The sequence below is a fragment of the Cupressus sempervirens genome, chromosome 8, assembly GCF_028749045.1.
Source record: "Cupressus sempervirens isolate cs-2001-9-10 chromosome 8, ASM2874904v1, whole genome shotgun sequence".
NCBI lineage: Eukaryota > Viridiplantae > Streptophyta > Pinopsida > Cupressales > Cupressaceae > Cupressus > Cupressus sempervirens.
In genome coordinates, this window is record NC_143125.1 from 338,099,613 (window position 1) to 338,116,018 (window position 16,406).

General features: G+C 35.3%; 1 protein-coding gene across 5 annotated transcripts in view; it reads right to left on the reverse strand.

Annotated features, from left to right (window-relative positions):
- The window catches only part of LOC149542726 (CASP-like protein 2A3), a 212,832-nt gene that overhangs the window by 73,215 nt on the left and 123,211 nt on the right, over nucleotides 1–16,406 (reverse strand). The window contains exon 1 of one of the 5 annotated variants that reach the window (XM_089797602.1): nucleotides 10,818–11,348. The exons of the other annotated variants lie outside the window; for them this stretch is intronic. Within the exon in view, the coding sequence (XP_089653728.1) occupies nucleotides 10,818–10,984 (167 nt within the window). The 5' untranslated portion in view covers nucleotides 10,985–11,348. Of the gene's footprint in view, nucleotides 1–10,817; nucleotides 11,349–16,406 lie in introns of those variants that run through there. 5 annotated transcript variants of the gene reach the window in all.

Sequence of the window (16,406 nt, forward strand, 5' to 3'; positions counted from 1 at the left end):
CACGCCTTGGTGGTTCCTCTCCAAAACTAAGGAATCTAAAGATTGTCATCAGTGAATCATTGTCTGAATCCCAGATAATGAAGTTCAGTGAAAAGGAGGAAGAAACTACTTCGGTGTCTAAAGAAGAAGAAGAGGTGGAGAAGCTTGGTGTTTCATCGATGGGATCTGATATATTTGATCCTAATGTCATCATGAGCATAATGGATAATAGAGAGTTTGATAGAGTCAGTGGTCTATGGGCTAAGTACTCAACCAACAAAAATTGTGTGTTGAAATTGTTGATTAATCATCTGGTTGAAAGAAGAATTGTTGTATCTAACATGTCCGATATGCTACCTAGTGATTTGATTGTAGAAGTTTAGAAGAATTTGTTAAAACTCAATGTCGATTTCTTGCTGGTGGAGAATAGGCTTGAAAGGAAGTGCAATTTTGTTGTACAACACTTATCCTTGATTATCGATCAGACAAAAACTTGCCTAGAGAGAATTACAACCATCTACTGGTACTATCTTTGGTGGCCTGTTGCAATGGACAACTTCAAGGTCAATGTGAAAAGATTGAGTCTGAGCCCAATGAGCTTGAACAGTCATATAACATGCTAGAGATGACAAGCAGGCAAAGTACTTGTCTTAGCAGAGGCAAAGAGAAGACTTGGTCATGCCTTTTTGACTTGTCAAGGACATGGTTGAAGTTAGAATGGAGCATGTTGCCAACATGATCTTTCATGCCGAAAGCTTTGTGCAAGAATCCCCTGGTCCTAATTGGACCATCTCATTCGAAAAGGCAGTGCAGTGTAATAGCTTATGTGCTCACATGGAGGCAACTATTGCAGAATGGAAGATTGAACTTCCAATTTTGAGGAATAAGTACAAAAAGATTTTTCTTGTAAAATATATTTATTTCATAAGTGGTTGGACCCTTTGCCATTATAAGGCAAAAAAGGAGAAAAGTTTAGGCTGAAACAAAAAGAACATTCATCTACTCAGTAGACGTGTCGATCGTTTTCATATTTCTTTTTTTTCTAGAGTTTTCCCATCAGTGCTAAAGGTGGAGATTGTTAGATTAAGACAGTGAATCTTGTTATCCTATCACTGTCAAATGCACTTGATTAAAATTCCAATATATCGTTAAGGAAAGGTGATTGAGATATCTTGCAAGCATGAATGGGTGACAAAAAAGGGAAGCATTACAACGATCAACTCTGGTTCAAATTAAGTAGCTCTCGGACATTCAAACCAAACACATTCATCTAATTTAGCTTGGTTATTTCAATTGCTATGAAAATTTTCCAAACTTTTGATTTCCAATTTTGTTTATTTACTTCCCAACCAAATCAAATTCTTCAAACTTGGTAAATATTTAACCCTAAGGGCCCATTTGGTTGCTAGAATACAACCAGAATAGTCATGAAAATTAGAATATCTAGTTGCATTCTTCGTTTGGTGTGTGGAATGGTGATTAGGAATAGGAATACATATTCCCATTTTAGCCCCAAAATGAGCATAGGTCCATTCCCAAAAATACCTATTATTGGAATGGAGAATAGGAATGAGAAGGGTTTCACACACAAATCACTCTCTTCGACCTTGAATGAGACAGTGACAGACATGCATTGTGAAAGAGATCCAAAACACTCCCCTATTCAAACTCACGACCACATTCCTCCTAATAGAGCCCTCTGAAGCATTATAAGCACATAAGAGATTTGAACACGTTATGTATCAAATGCCACATAAATACTGGAAACACTACGCCTTAGTTGTTGTAAAGGCCAACCTGATCAAAATCATGGTAAAAAATCTGGCAAGCAGTTGCTGTAAAGGCCAACCTGATAGATGAAAACCCCAAATGGTTCGAACCCAATTACATTGCAATCAGCGTCGCTCACTACTTCACCACAATCAACAAAAAGCACCACAATTTTTACCTTAGTGCCCAGCCACATTATCTACCTCACCTTTGCCTTACTCAGATTCGAACTCAACATCCATTGCTAATAATCGCTAGTGTGGAAGTCTGAGACGGGGAACTCAATGCCCTATTTTTGTTGCAGCTCTTTCAACTTCCTTTCTTCAATGGTAGCTCTTTCAACTTTCCCAATTAGATTTTAGGGGAACCAAACAAGATTGGGATTGCTATTTTGCATTCTCATTCCCCATTCCCATTCCCATTTTCCATTCTAATTTTCTATTACTATGCTTGTAATCAAACAAGCCCTAAGACACTCAACTCATGCCTAAGTAAGGACCATTGGAAAGTTTTACAAGAGTGACGGATTGTGCCTTGTAAAACAACCTAAGGGATTTTTAGAAGTTGGCACTATTGACATTTGGATAAAAGGGAAAAGGGAAACCTTTCACAAGCAAACTAAGCTAAGGGGAGGAGGTTCACCATAACAAAGCCTTCTTATAGCATAGTTAGTGCTAGCATGACTGTAAAAAAGACTAAGGAACAAGACTGGTGTAGCTCACCGTTGCAACCAGCTATGAGTTGGTTGTTATTGATGTCAAAAGCTAAGACATTAGTATCAACCGGTACAAGGTTGTGACCGGTGATGAAGCGTGTGTGCACAATGAGTGCATCTCTCGTCCACAGGTGACTAGAGACAATAAAAGGTTATGACAAGTGAAGGAAGCCATTAGAACATTCACACTTAGACAAATTGGACTAAGTACATAAGAACAAGTTGCAAGAAGTCAAGGAAGCACAAAGGATGAAGTGACTGGTGGTCACGAAGACACATTTGAGCCAAGGAAGCAGGATGAAGTACAGAAACAAGATACACATGACTGGCATGTCACGTAGCAAGTGGACCGCACTGACATTTCATTTAATGAAGTAACTATCACATCAATGGGAGACGAAATAATTTAAATTTGAATTCTTTCCAAACGATCAAGCTATCGAAGTCATAGAACATCTGTGACTTCTACTCGTACAAGGTACATCTGACAAGTTCAGTGCACGACAGTGACATGAGTAGATGCTAAGCATAGGTGGTGAATTCAAATTTTGAATTCTCGAAGAATGGATTGTAGCCAAGTGATCAAGGATCATATAAATGAATGTTATTTCAAGGAACAAGGTTAGATTACAAATTGACAAGCATACCGCTAGAGAGTTGAGCTATGTAATCTCGAAGAAAAGAAGAGAAAGAGAGAAGGGCGGAGTGTGAAGGTGAAGTGTGTTGACAACAGCCAATGTAAAGTGTGTTGTAGCTAGCAAAGTCGAGCACATTAGCAATCGTGTTTGAGTTGCAGAGCCGAGAGAGAACAGAGCAAGTTGTAGACAAGTCCAAGAAGCATCAAGGTGATCTATATCAAACTAAGTGGAGTAGCTATCTTACTTAGATCAACCTCTTTGTTGTTTTCTAACCACTACAACAGTAAATCCCGTTGAGGGTGAACTTTAACAAGTTCTTTGTATCGAATCCCCTAACAAGGTGACACATTATTTTGTGTTCCCAAGTCCTTTAACTAGGCTACTCCTAATCGGGCAAGACTCTCACAAGTCTATCCAAAATCCCTTAACGAGGTGACACTTGACAATGTCCTTGTAATCTTTTAACAGAGATAAACTCTTGACCGGGCACACTTCAAGAGAGCACAAGCTTTGTAAGGATCGCCTCACACACTGTGGTTCTCACCCTAGTCGAGTTTCCACAAGATAAATGGGTGTTATGTGATGTTGCTTGCGTTCTAATTCTTTTTGATTAATCTTAACCAATTAAGTTGTAATTTCATATTTCAGCAAACCCATGTGAGGTGGGCTTGAACAAGTTTTTTTTGAAGTTATTAGCAATATATTGATTACCCCCACACCCCTTAGTATATTCATTAGTGAGTGCACCAACAATTAGTAATATGTAGGATGACATTCATAAGAATCTAACCCTTCCCATTCAGAAATTCAACTCTTCATGCAATTGACATGATGCACCTCAGACCCCTAATTGTTGGTAAACATATAAAGTCTCCATAACATAGAATGTAATATTCAAGTCTTAACCTAGGGAAGCATCTACATGGGTCTAATTAAAGACTCAAATCCCTTCAGAGATCCATTATTCCTCACACCCAAAAAAACATGATATAAGAAAACTATATCTAATTGCAACCCATGCAAGAAGCACCAAGAATGGACTCTTGAGTTTCTAAGCAAAAATAGTTTGTATAAGGGTTGCGTAAAAGAACAATAATCCCTTAAACAAATCTTCCTAAGGAGCAAACTGCAAATGGTACAACTCATCCTCTATTCTAGATGCATTGTGAGGGAAAAAAATACATTCACGATCACAAATATTACGATAATAGATAGTTTCTATTATCTCTGTTTAGTATCTAATGGTGATCTATTGTAATCTTTTGTAAATATTAGAATGTTTCTAATATTCAGTTTTTTGTTTCTAGAATAGAATGTTTCTATTATTTACGATTGTTTCTAAAGGAAACACCATTCAATCTCTTGTATAAATTGATCTCTTGATCACTATTAATAATAAGAAAATATTTTCCAATTACTTCGTAATATGGCATCAGAGCCAATACTCTAAATTTTTTCGAAAATAATTATAATTTCCTATTGACATTCTCTACTTTTTATTTTCAAAATTACTTACATGTATATTTGCTTCCAACTCTCTCTAAAATCCGACTAGGGTTTCCGTTCTAAGAGATCTAAATCTGCTAACTTTTGGTTCGGTTCTACAACCCATTTCTGTCTAGATTCATATGTTTTTTCTGCACATTTATGCCATTTTTGTGGTTTTCTTGCAGCAGGGCCATTTTTGTTCAAAACCCTAATTTTCGAGTATAGAAAAATATTCTAATTCTAAATTCTTGGTGGGTTTTTCGCTATGTTACCCCAAGTTTCCGGGACAAGGGGATGGGGGGACAGGGAAACGAGTTTCTAGGACGGTTTTTTTTTTTTGCCAAACTAGGAAACAGCAAGGGACGGCTATATATATATATATATATATATATATATATATATATATATTCATCAATTCTACATTCATCACAGCAACATAGTTTGAAATTATCAATTCCATTCATCAAATAATGATTCATCAATGATCATAGAGCATAGCAATCAGCATCTAATTGAATCATCATAGAAAATTCTAAATAGCATCATTTTCAATCATCATCTAAGTACTTAAAATACCATTAGTACATAATGAAATGAATCAAATAAGAGAATGAAAAACATCAATTCTCAATAAAATGGAAACATTGAAAAGATAAAGACTCAAACTTTAAACTTTTAAAGTATCAACTATAGTCTATCAATGATCATATTGATATATAATCTGATGCAGGAGCATCCAGAGGTATAAGGGCAATCCTGTGTCAACCAAAAAAATGTACTTAGACTTAGTTTCTGTTTCATGTGTTTTCATTTTTGGATACCCATTTGGGTCAAATAAAGGTTCCAACTCTCACAGTTCCACTATCAGTGTTCTAGGATAGAGTATTTGAACACCTTGGGATACGTGTAAATGCCAAAAAAATAGGAGTATGTAATTGAGCCATCATTTTGGTGAACTAGAAGGTGTAAATTGACCAGATGAATGTAATTGTAATTTAGAGCATTCCAAAAAAAGAATCAAGTCAAAAGGCCCCACAGTTTGAAAGTTATCGCAATTTTTCGATTTCTGGAGACCTCCTAAGAATGCTTCAAAGTCTGGTTAGGGGCATTAAATGACCTCAAACAAGGCCGAAAAATGGGGGACGAGCGAAGCTGGTCCATAGGGCTATAGAGCGCTTCGAGAGCTTTCCGGAAATGTAAACGGTTCGTCAATCGGAGCTACGGTTCAAAAGTTATGCCTCCCGGAAGTTCGATTACCGTTTCTGGATTCTTCTAGATTTGCGTCGACTTCTAACGCAGCTTCTGGAGCCTTCTATTTAGTCAGTGGATGCCAACTAGCGCTTTCTAGAATGTATTCCTAAACCTTAACCCTCCGGGGTCTATTTAAGAACATTTCTGGCATTGTAAAAGGCAGTTCGAAGTGGAGTTTGAGAGGAGGTACTAGAAGGAGAAATTATCTCCAGACTTATACTCTTGTAAGCCCTTAGGGCATGTTTTGAAGTCTATTTTCTTTGTACTGAATGTATTAGCATTTTCTCACAGTTAATAAAATTTTCCCTTTCTTGTTGTGTCCATTCCATGCTTGGGTCGTGTCCCCATCATAATCATTCCATCGATGTATCAACTATCAATGATCATATAGTGTCAAGGCAAAACACTCCAAAGTTCGAAACATCAAAGTCAAAATGAAAACAAAGATACTATGGCAGCTGCCCCTAATCATCCATATCAAAGTCACTATCACTATCAACCCGAGCCTCAAAATGAAAACAAAGATACTATGACAGCTGCCTCTAATCATTCATTTTATAAAAAAATTGACTTCCACAAGTTCGGGCCCACAGATGACTAAAAAATCATTTTTTTAATGATTTTTTTGAGTTCAATAAATCATTAATAGGAAACTTTTTTATGCAGTCCCCGAGCCGTTTGGAAATAGAAAAACATTCCGCAAAACGGTCAACGTGGTTAGGAAACTCGTTGACCGTTTCCAAAGTTTCGGGACACGTTTCCTATTTTCTTTGCTAGGCGAGGACGTCTAAGAACATCCCCTATTGTCCCCCCATCCCCAAGACCGTCCCTGTTTCCAAAACTTTGGGTTTAGGGGTGGAAATGCATCCCTGGGTAACATAGGTTTTTCGAGAGCTCAATTGGGTTGATGTCAGATTAATCTGGGTGCCTCAATTTTCAAGCCAAACAATCCAGAAACCAACAACATATTCTTTTTGGATTTTGCAAACTCTCTTCTAAGTCATTCTTCAAATTTTCTAGGTTTCTACTTTTTGAGGGTTGCATGTACTTGCATGTTGTTTGAATGTGCTGCTTTACCATGCAAAGTCTCGTGTTTTGCCTCCCTTAAAAATTCTAGTGGGTTTTCATAATTCTTTTCCACAAACAAAAAATTCTGATGGGTTTTTATAAATTTTCCCTTAAAAATTTCTGATTCTGTAATTTGCAAAGTTATGTGGGATTCCTTTGTGGGTTTGAAATTTTTTCCTCAAAAATTATCTGTTGAGTTTTACCGTTTTTCCTAAAAAACAAAACGAAGCTTTGTAATGTTGGGTTTTGATTGATTTTTCACCTCAAAAATCATGTTGGGTTTTGATTGTTTTTTCACCTCAAAAATCATGTTGGGTTTTGATTGATTTTTCCAACAAAAATCATATTGAGTTTTGATTGATTTTTCAGCTCAAAAATCATGTTGGGTTTTGAATTTCCCCAGGTGCGTGCACCCGAGTCAAAAACCCCATGCACCAAGTGCGTGAACATCCTCAATGCAGGTACTTCGCGCACCTGAGTACCCCAACCATGGCCAAAACACTGCTGCACCATGGTCGTATAGGTTGGAGCACTCGGGTGGGGCACGAAGATGCGGGTGAGTCCCAAGTGCGAGCAAGGTGCATCTACGGTGCATGAGGGGTGTGGCAACGTGTTGCATTAAAAGTTAGAAAAAAAAAACCTTTTTTGCTCTTTTTTTAAGCATGGGAACTTTTTTAATTCATATTTGAACAATGAATTTTGAATCTTTCATCTTTGTCATTTGATAATTTGATAGTCAATGGTTGACTTACATGGTACATAGTACTATGTATGGATTATGTTTTTCATTTTTCATTTTCATTATTATGTTTAAAAGTTTTAGTATTTAAAATTTTACTAAGTTCAATTGTCATTGGTAATGGTTATGAAGTTTCAAGTTTGAATTTATGGTTTGTGAATCACATTTCAATTTTCTATATTCCACTATATTTGGTATGCTATATTGAAGTATCATTTCATAATTAGTATTTTCAGTCATATATGTATACTACGCCCCCCACCATCCCCAAATTGAGGCAAACATGTGTCTCACCCACAAAGTTTGAACTTTAAAGTAAGGTACATCCTTCGAATAGGTCTGTAGACACATGACCCTACCAAAGTGTTAAGTGGTGAATCTGGTTGAGGTCAATTAGTGTAGATGAAATCTACAATAACTATGGAAAGCCTGCAATCCAAAATAAGCATATGGCATTCACCTACCTTAGCATGGAATTAATGAGGTATAATGACTTCATAACTAAAAGTATCTACAAGGTCTTAAGATCATGTTATAACCTTGCATTTTATTTTGTTTATTCATACGATAAAAGTATAATATGATATGACTCATCCTTCTAATATGACACTAATAATACTTATTGAAAATCGTGGCAAATAAGGAGGGAGTTCAAACCATAAAATTGGAATTTATGATTTATAAACCAATGGAGATGGACCTGAAAGGAATAAGTTCCTAAGTGGATACATCACTTATTAATATGATGCTCAAAGTACCTAAGACCTCATATATAGTTGTTGTTAAGAAAAGTTGCTACCCAAATAGAAAATCCACTAAAAAGAAATCCTAATCTCATAAGACAATCATCAGGACAAGTGAAACTTGCCAAACAACTAGTCAAAGACTGAAAGCCTCATGATTCGGAAACTCTAAGCAATAGATATCTCAGTGTACGTACAATTGGATATAACTTAACTCTTCAAAAATAAGTTTGGAAATTATGTAATCTGGCAATCTTTGTTGAATTTGAACATCAAATGGTCCAATGATCAACAATCAATGGCAGCTTTACATTTCCTCCCTACAAAACTAGCAAATAGTTGTCCAGCAAAAAACTAACATCAACTATTGGACTGCTTGATGTTTAAGACAATTGGCAAACACTTGATAATGAGCACTATTTTTAGAAACTGGGTCAATACACCCTCCATTTTACTTAAACTACAATTACAGCTAGCGAGATGCTACCTCTAAACTATTTGAAGCTGCCCCAAAAAAGTAGGCAAATTTAAGCAAAATGAAATTTAATTGGAAAAAACATACTTAAATTTTAATCATGTTTTAAAATATAACAAAGAACACAACTTTTAGTTGTTAGTAAAATGCCCCTTTAATTAGAATGATATACTTTTATCAGGCTTATAGTGTTCAAACTGTGGGAATCGAGGTTAAGTTAAAATTAACATTTTTCCCCTAATGTTCCTATGTAATTGCTTAAATGTTCCTATATAATTGCTTAAATGTAACTTCTGCTTAAATTTGAGTACTTAAAGAATGTTCTCATGTAAATTTTAAATTAAGGAAAAAGCATTGTTACACCGGCACGGGGGTGCGGTGGGGATGTTGTGTCAAGACAAGTTTTGGGTGTGGAAAAAAAAGGGCCTCAATTTGGGGATGACAAGGGGACAGCGAGGTGCAGAGGGAGGGGGAGGTTGCAAAGTATACATATATGACTTGAAATGCTAATTATGAAAAGATAGTTCAATATAACATACCAAATATAGTAGAATGATGAATATAGAAAATTGAATGCGATTCATGAAACATAAGTTCAAACTTCAATTTTAAACTCCATAACCAATGACCATTGAACTTAGTAACATACTCATAGTAAGTTGTAACATTAATAACATTAAAGTTTTAAACATAATGATAATGATAAATAAAAAATATAAATCATACATAGTACCATGTAAGTCATCCACTGACTAACAAGTATCAAATGACAAAGATGAAAGATTCAAAATTCATTGTTCAAATTATAAATATGATATATCATAAAGATCAAGAAGCTCATAATTACAATGATCAGAGTAGTATGAAACAGTGAAATGAAATAATGTATCATGGCCATGGCAAAGTGAGAACAATCTACAAAATGTTGAGAATGAGAATGTAAGGGTGGGAGCTCTCTAATCATCCCCTAAACCGAAGTCCTCATCACTAGAACTACTAGACTCCTCATGGGTAAGGTAATATACAAAAACTTTAAAAATTTAGCTTTCCAACATGGCTGTTGGATGCACCCTACGCATTCCCTAGAAGCACCCAATGCGCACCTGAGATGCACCCACACACCGGCCATGTGTGTCGAACGGTGCAACATCGCATTGGCGGCGATGGCAGTGGCGGTGTGAAGGTGCGTGACATACCCACACCCACAACATATGTGCACTCAGTGCGCCAAGGTTTTACCTCAGATGCGTGCACCCCAGTAACACTGGGAAAAAGCATGGATTGGGATCTTTTCCTATTTAAAAATTGAAATCAAGCAGCAACTCCGTATTAAGAAAAAATCCCATGTGCCTTCACAATTTTTTTGTTTTAATTTATCCTCCAGATTTTAAATGCAAAACTTATTACTATTTTCATTTTAAAACACAATATAAAATGCAGGTTTATAAAATATGTAGCAAAATTCAATGTTCATTGGTCAATTACTGTTTAAAAAGTTGGACACATACTGCTAGCCAAAATAAACTAAACAGCTACTCAGAACCCACCTAAGAATACTTTAAAATAAAGACTTATTTCTCAACAAAGCAACGAACATTTTCTCAACAAAGCAACGAACATGATCTCACAGTCAAAAGCATAACTTGGAAGAAAACAAGCGAGAAAAACAAAAGTCGCCGTTAGAGATAAATTTTAAACCACACAAAAATTTAACAGCTAGAAATTAAAGATACTGCATGTATACAAGTGTTTATCCAAAATTTGATTTTGAACACAAATAACCGGATAATATTTGGCCAACTCCACCTGAAACACTGAATTCAATTTAGAATGCAAACAACTGGACCACATTTGAGCTAACTCCCTAGACATTTCTAAACCACATATCTGAAAGAGAGTAAATATTATAATTATTTTGGGACGAAAATGAATATAGAGGTTTATGGCTTACTTAAAAGCGGCAATGTGGTTGTACTTTAAGGCTCCATATTCGTTAAGCTCCTTGCTCTTGATCACCAAAACCACAGCTGCAATGCACAAAGGTAGCGCCACTATCCTCAGCACCCGTTCCGCCCATTTCTCTCCCCTGGTAATTTCGCAGTCATCTTCTGTTCCCATTTACAAAGCGAATTTTAGATTTTCTTGCAGAGAGATCAGTAGTGTTTGAGAAGGAAGAGTGAGAAAGCTGGAACAATCTGTGCATTTTTGTGGTAAAAGCAGGGTAGGTTATGATTAAATACATGGTGTTGATAGGCATTTAATGGTTTCCAAGGATTTGTGGGAGAGAGGTCTGAGAGGTCGTTGAGAATGAATGGAGGGGAGAAAGTAGGTAATTCAGCGGGAACTTTTTATTGAAAGCAAGAACAAGTTGCGAATAACCGAATTTATACGGCATGCGAGCTCTAAATTTTCCATACGGAGAGGGGTACGGCTGCAGAGTTGTCTAGTACAGTGGGGGCAGCTTCTACCCAGCCGAACCGATTGACATTTTATAATTAATAAAAAAATTACATTTAGCACGTTTCTCTCTTGTTTTATTTAATTTTAAAAAATCAAATATAATAATCTAGTCGTTTAGTTAGCCATGGCGCAGTGTGGGTGCCAAACCCTGAAGCGGAAAATAATAGCACGTAAGGGTGGTGGCCTCCATTTGGTAACTAGGCTCCTATATTATTAGTACAATAGTCATTGCTCCACCACAACAGACTTTAAATCCCCCGCTCCAAAGTTGGTGGAATTTAAGCATCTAAAACCATGTTCTCATGCCGCTTATTGGTTTTTCTGTTTTTTAAAATTAAGCAAATTTTATGTTGTCATCAGAGATTAAAATTGTTAAAAAAGGACAATATAGAATCCTTTACTTTTAAAGTGGAGTAGTTATTTTGTAGTCAATGAAATAAGCTAGGGAAAAATGTGAGGGGCTGAAAATAGGCAAAATATTAAAAAAAGTGTCACGTGTTTTCATAAAATTATTTTCTTCTTTTTTCAACTATCAAAATAATTAGTTTAGTTTTTTTTATTTTAAAATTAATAAAAATTGTTGCTTAAAAATCAGTAGTAAAATAAGTAGTTGCATGAGGCTACTACTTAGCTCTACAAATTTCTTCTATAAAAGTTGAATAGCCACTACTAGCCAAAATAAGCTAAGCAGTGGCATGAGAACATGGAGTAAAGAGAATTAATTTTATTATATTTTTACAATCTACTATTTATATATTTATCACGCCTTCATTTAATTGTCTATCATTTGGGATGTATTTTGCCAATTTTGTAGACTATAGGAATTAATGAATGCTTTTTAATGACACAAGTCTAATAAAAACTTATTGTTGATACAAACATTTAAGATGTGATACATATAAAAAGGTTTTAGAAGTATACATTTTGATTATTTATATTTAATAGAAAATTTGTCTATTATTTTTTACTAATTATTAATTTTTTATACTTTTAATTGTTCATATTGTTTTAATCAAGTTGACAATGAAAATGAGATATCTTAAGAGAAAATCTATATCTATTAGTTAACGCATCAAGTCAACTTAATTTCACTAAAGGGGACATCATCTATCACCACAAATCCATTAATTACATCTTCTTTTGTGTGGATTGAGATGCCTAGCATTCCTTTCATTCTCATCCATTATAGAGTCTTTCATTAGATAGGAGCTAAAACTTGCTTAGTAGAGAACCTTGTAAAATGGAATATCGTCATTATCTGCTCGCTTGTGGACCACCTTCTGCTTCAACTTTGTAGGTGTTTTTCGTGTTTGTTGTCATTATTTTACTAGTTATTTATGGGTTTTTTCATGTTGTGTCACTTCAATATTGTGTGGTTATAGGACAAACTATCATTTTTCTACAAGATGCTCAGTATTTTGAGGTGAAGGAGGTGGATAACAATGACAAAAAACTGAGAGAGTAGATATGGGAGCATGTTTACCATTTAATCTTTGATAGAGGTGATGATATATCTCCTCACTAAAGCCACCTCATCATTGGGCTTAATTAAATATGCTTGTTTTCTTTTATTTGCTTGTTTTGCTAACACAATCCTCGACTTTTTTATGCATGTCTTCAGTTCCAAATGATTATTATCTTTTGTTTTATGTTTCTGAACACGGTTTCCAAGCATTAACACCATTAACCTTAAGGGAATCGTACTTTTGTGTTATAGTGTCATTTGCATGTTTAGAAAGAAGCAAACTTGATTTTTTTGGTTGTCAAGCATCCATGTTTAAATTTCACCTCCTAATATGCATATATGTGTTTATTTATTCTCATTTTACAAGTTTTCTTGGTTCTTATTGCAAAAATTATGGGGTTTAAGGGTTTAACAAGCTTTCTTCTTTACGGATTGATACAAAATATATATGGGTTTCACAAATGTTGGGGTTAAAGAGTTTAACAAGCTATTTATGTGCCATTGGTTGTGTATGGCAATGACATTAGTAGTCTTGCTAGTTTTTGTTATTTGTGTTTTGCAAGTTTTCATATTTTGCACTAATTTGTTTGTTTTTGGGCTTTTATTTGCCTATTTTGGTTTCAAATTTATTGTTAAGGATCTTTAATTTCAATTCCAATGTTGGGGTTTTATAGTTTAATAAGTTATTTGCTTGATGATTTCAATGTGATTGTTAATTTGCATTTCGACCGCATTTTATTTTATTGGTGTTAGGTTATAAAAACTATTGTGAAGGGTTCACAATTTTGTTTCTAGTTTTATGGATTAAGGCTTTCAGAAGTTTTTTTTTTGTGGAATAATTCTCACTCCTTGGGAAAATGCATTGTGTTTCATTCTTTTATTGTAGGGATTTAAATTTAGTGTTTAGGGTTTTCAATCTTGGATTAAGGTTTTAATAAGCTATTTTCTCAATGGTTTCTGTTGGAAACTACAATTGGAGTAATTGTTATGTTGTCATTGATGTCAAACCTATTGTCAAGATAAAGTGTCAAACCTACTAGAGAGACATTTACTAACAATGTAGAGTTCCATATCATTTGATTGATGAAGATGATTTTTAAAGAAGAGATCATGAGATGGCCTAGTGAAACCTTGTTGAGTTGAGATGTGATAAGTGTAGAACAAGATTTAGTGTGCAAAGAACATTAGCAATAAGGAAAACATTCACAAACATAAAACTATATTCCCATATAAGATCAGACAAAAGAAGGTGTAAGAGAGTGCAAACTAAGAGCAAGATCACTCCAAAAGCCTCCTTGATGTTGTAGATGCGTCCTTTGATGTAGATGTATGCTCAATAATATTGCTCAAACTTCAAATGGATGGATGGGTTGAGTGAAACAAGGTTTCAACAATGGAGTCATGGAGTGATTTTGCCATTATAATCGTATTTTGGTAGTTTATGAGCTCTCAAAATAGCATTATAACTTTGCATGGAAGGTGGATGATTTTAGTGAAGGGAGAGGGTTCAATTTATAGGCCAAGGGCTTGAGGGATGGAGGGCTAAGATGCAAGGATGGCAAGATGGTGAGGGAGGGCTAGGATGCACCTAAAGGGGAGCACATGGATTGTGCTTGTTTAGCACCAATAGGGAGGTGACACTTGTCACAAGGAGGATGGGTGTGAGAGGATAGGATAAGGGTTGGTCAAAGGCTTGATGAGGGTGGTTGAGGATGTAAGAGTCATGAGTGAGGATGTAAGAGGCATTTATGGCTTTGTAAGAGCATTGAAGGCTTATGGTTGGGATATTTTGGAGGGAGTTGAGATTGTTGACTTTGCTTGGTTTAGGAAAGTCTTAAGCTTACTTAGGGAATGTGACAAGGTTAGGGGGGATTAGGCTTGGGTTAGGATTAGATTAAGGATGTTAGAGATGTGCAAGTGGATGGCATTCATGAGGGTGGGTGAGTTAGTGGCTAAGCTAGGTTAGTATGGGTGGATGGGGTGGATTAGGCTAAATGGAGGATTTAGGATAGGTTAGGGGCTATTAGATTTGAGGGTTTTATTAATTAAAGTGATTTTAATAAAATTTGAGATTTGGAATTAGATAGGAGAATAGGATTAATTGATAAATAGTGAGTTATTTGATTTATCAATTAGGACTATAAATGATTAATTAAATTAATCAGCTAGGGGATGGAAAAGGATTAATTAAATAGGAATTTAATTAATGATGTCTTTAGAGACAGCTAAATAGGATTACCAAAGCGGTGTAATCAGATTTAGGTGTCTACAATAAGTATCATGGAAATTTAATTGGCACTTGATAAGTTAGTCCTTGATAAGATAATATGTTGTTCAATGAATACATGAAGTGAAGAAGAGAGTTGGATGAAGCTAAGAGTTGAAACAAATCAAAAGGATAAGCTTGACCAAGTATCAGTATTGCATGGTCAATGAAGGAGTTGAAGCAGAAGATTAAGGAACTTAAGTAGAAGCCAAATGAAATAGTTCAAGCCAACTGTTGGTTATTGTTAAGAAAATGTATGAAGAAGTGTTAGTGGCAACCAAGCATACTAATGGTCGAGTGATCATGTTGATGTCAAGCGAGACAATATAGTATGTGTTGAGCTACGCAGTGACGACCAAGCAAAAGAACATAGTGATTGCTGAGTGACAACAAAAGCTATAGTTTGAGAAAGATTTGAATTTGAGACCGACACAATTAGAATTTTGGGTTAATCAAATCGCATGGAAGATGAGGATTGATGAGTTGACGTATTTAATGCACGAGAAGAGTTTGTTAAGAGATCAAAGGCAATAATTTGATTATAAGTTTCCAAAAGGAGAGGGAGAACAAAAAGATGGAAGGATTCGATGAATTTGACCTAACCCTAAGATCAATGGTGACGTTTAAATGGCAAAAGATCAAAATTACCTATTTAAGGAGACATAAGGAATGAATTTGAAGGTTGGTACGTTGTTGATTGATGATCTTGAGGAGAAGTTGTGAAGGAAAAGAACATCAGATGTGAAGTATGAAGAGTTTGGTGAAGAGTGATTGGTTGAGGAGATACCAAGCATATCGGTGATATAGATATGAATGGAGGCAAATCAATGAATCAATAGATGATTGAATGGAGATATGAATTTGTAAAGTAAGTTGTACCTTACAAATCAAACCTATTATTACATTCTAACCATTGTATCAGTCAAAATCCTTTAATCAAGGTTGACCTAACAATCATTTTGTAAATCATTTAATTAAGGTGACATTCTAATGGAATAATCCAAAAGTCCTCTAACAAGACCACTCCTAACAAGGTGATTAAATCCTTTAATAGGGTCACATTTAACAATGTATTGTATAACCTTTAACAAGGTTGGCTCTTAACCAAGCTCACTTCAAAAGAGGAAAAATTTGGTAGCATGTTACTTGGATGCTTTTTGCAAATTGTGTTTCCACCTTAAATCCTGGTGTCAAAGTGTTATTTTCATGTATGGATGTTATTTTTATCCATGCTATATTTTATAGTATTTTATTTACTAGTAATAGGCACATATAGAGATAGAGAGTTAAGTAATTACATCAAATGCAAAATTGTTGATGATATGCTATAGAGACCGAGTGGGTATCTG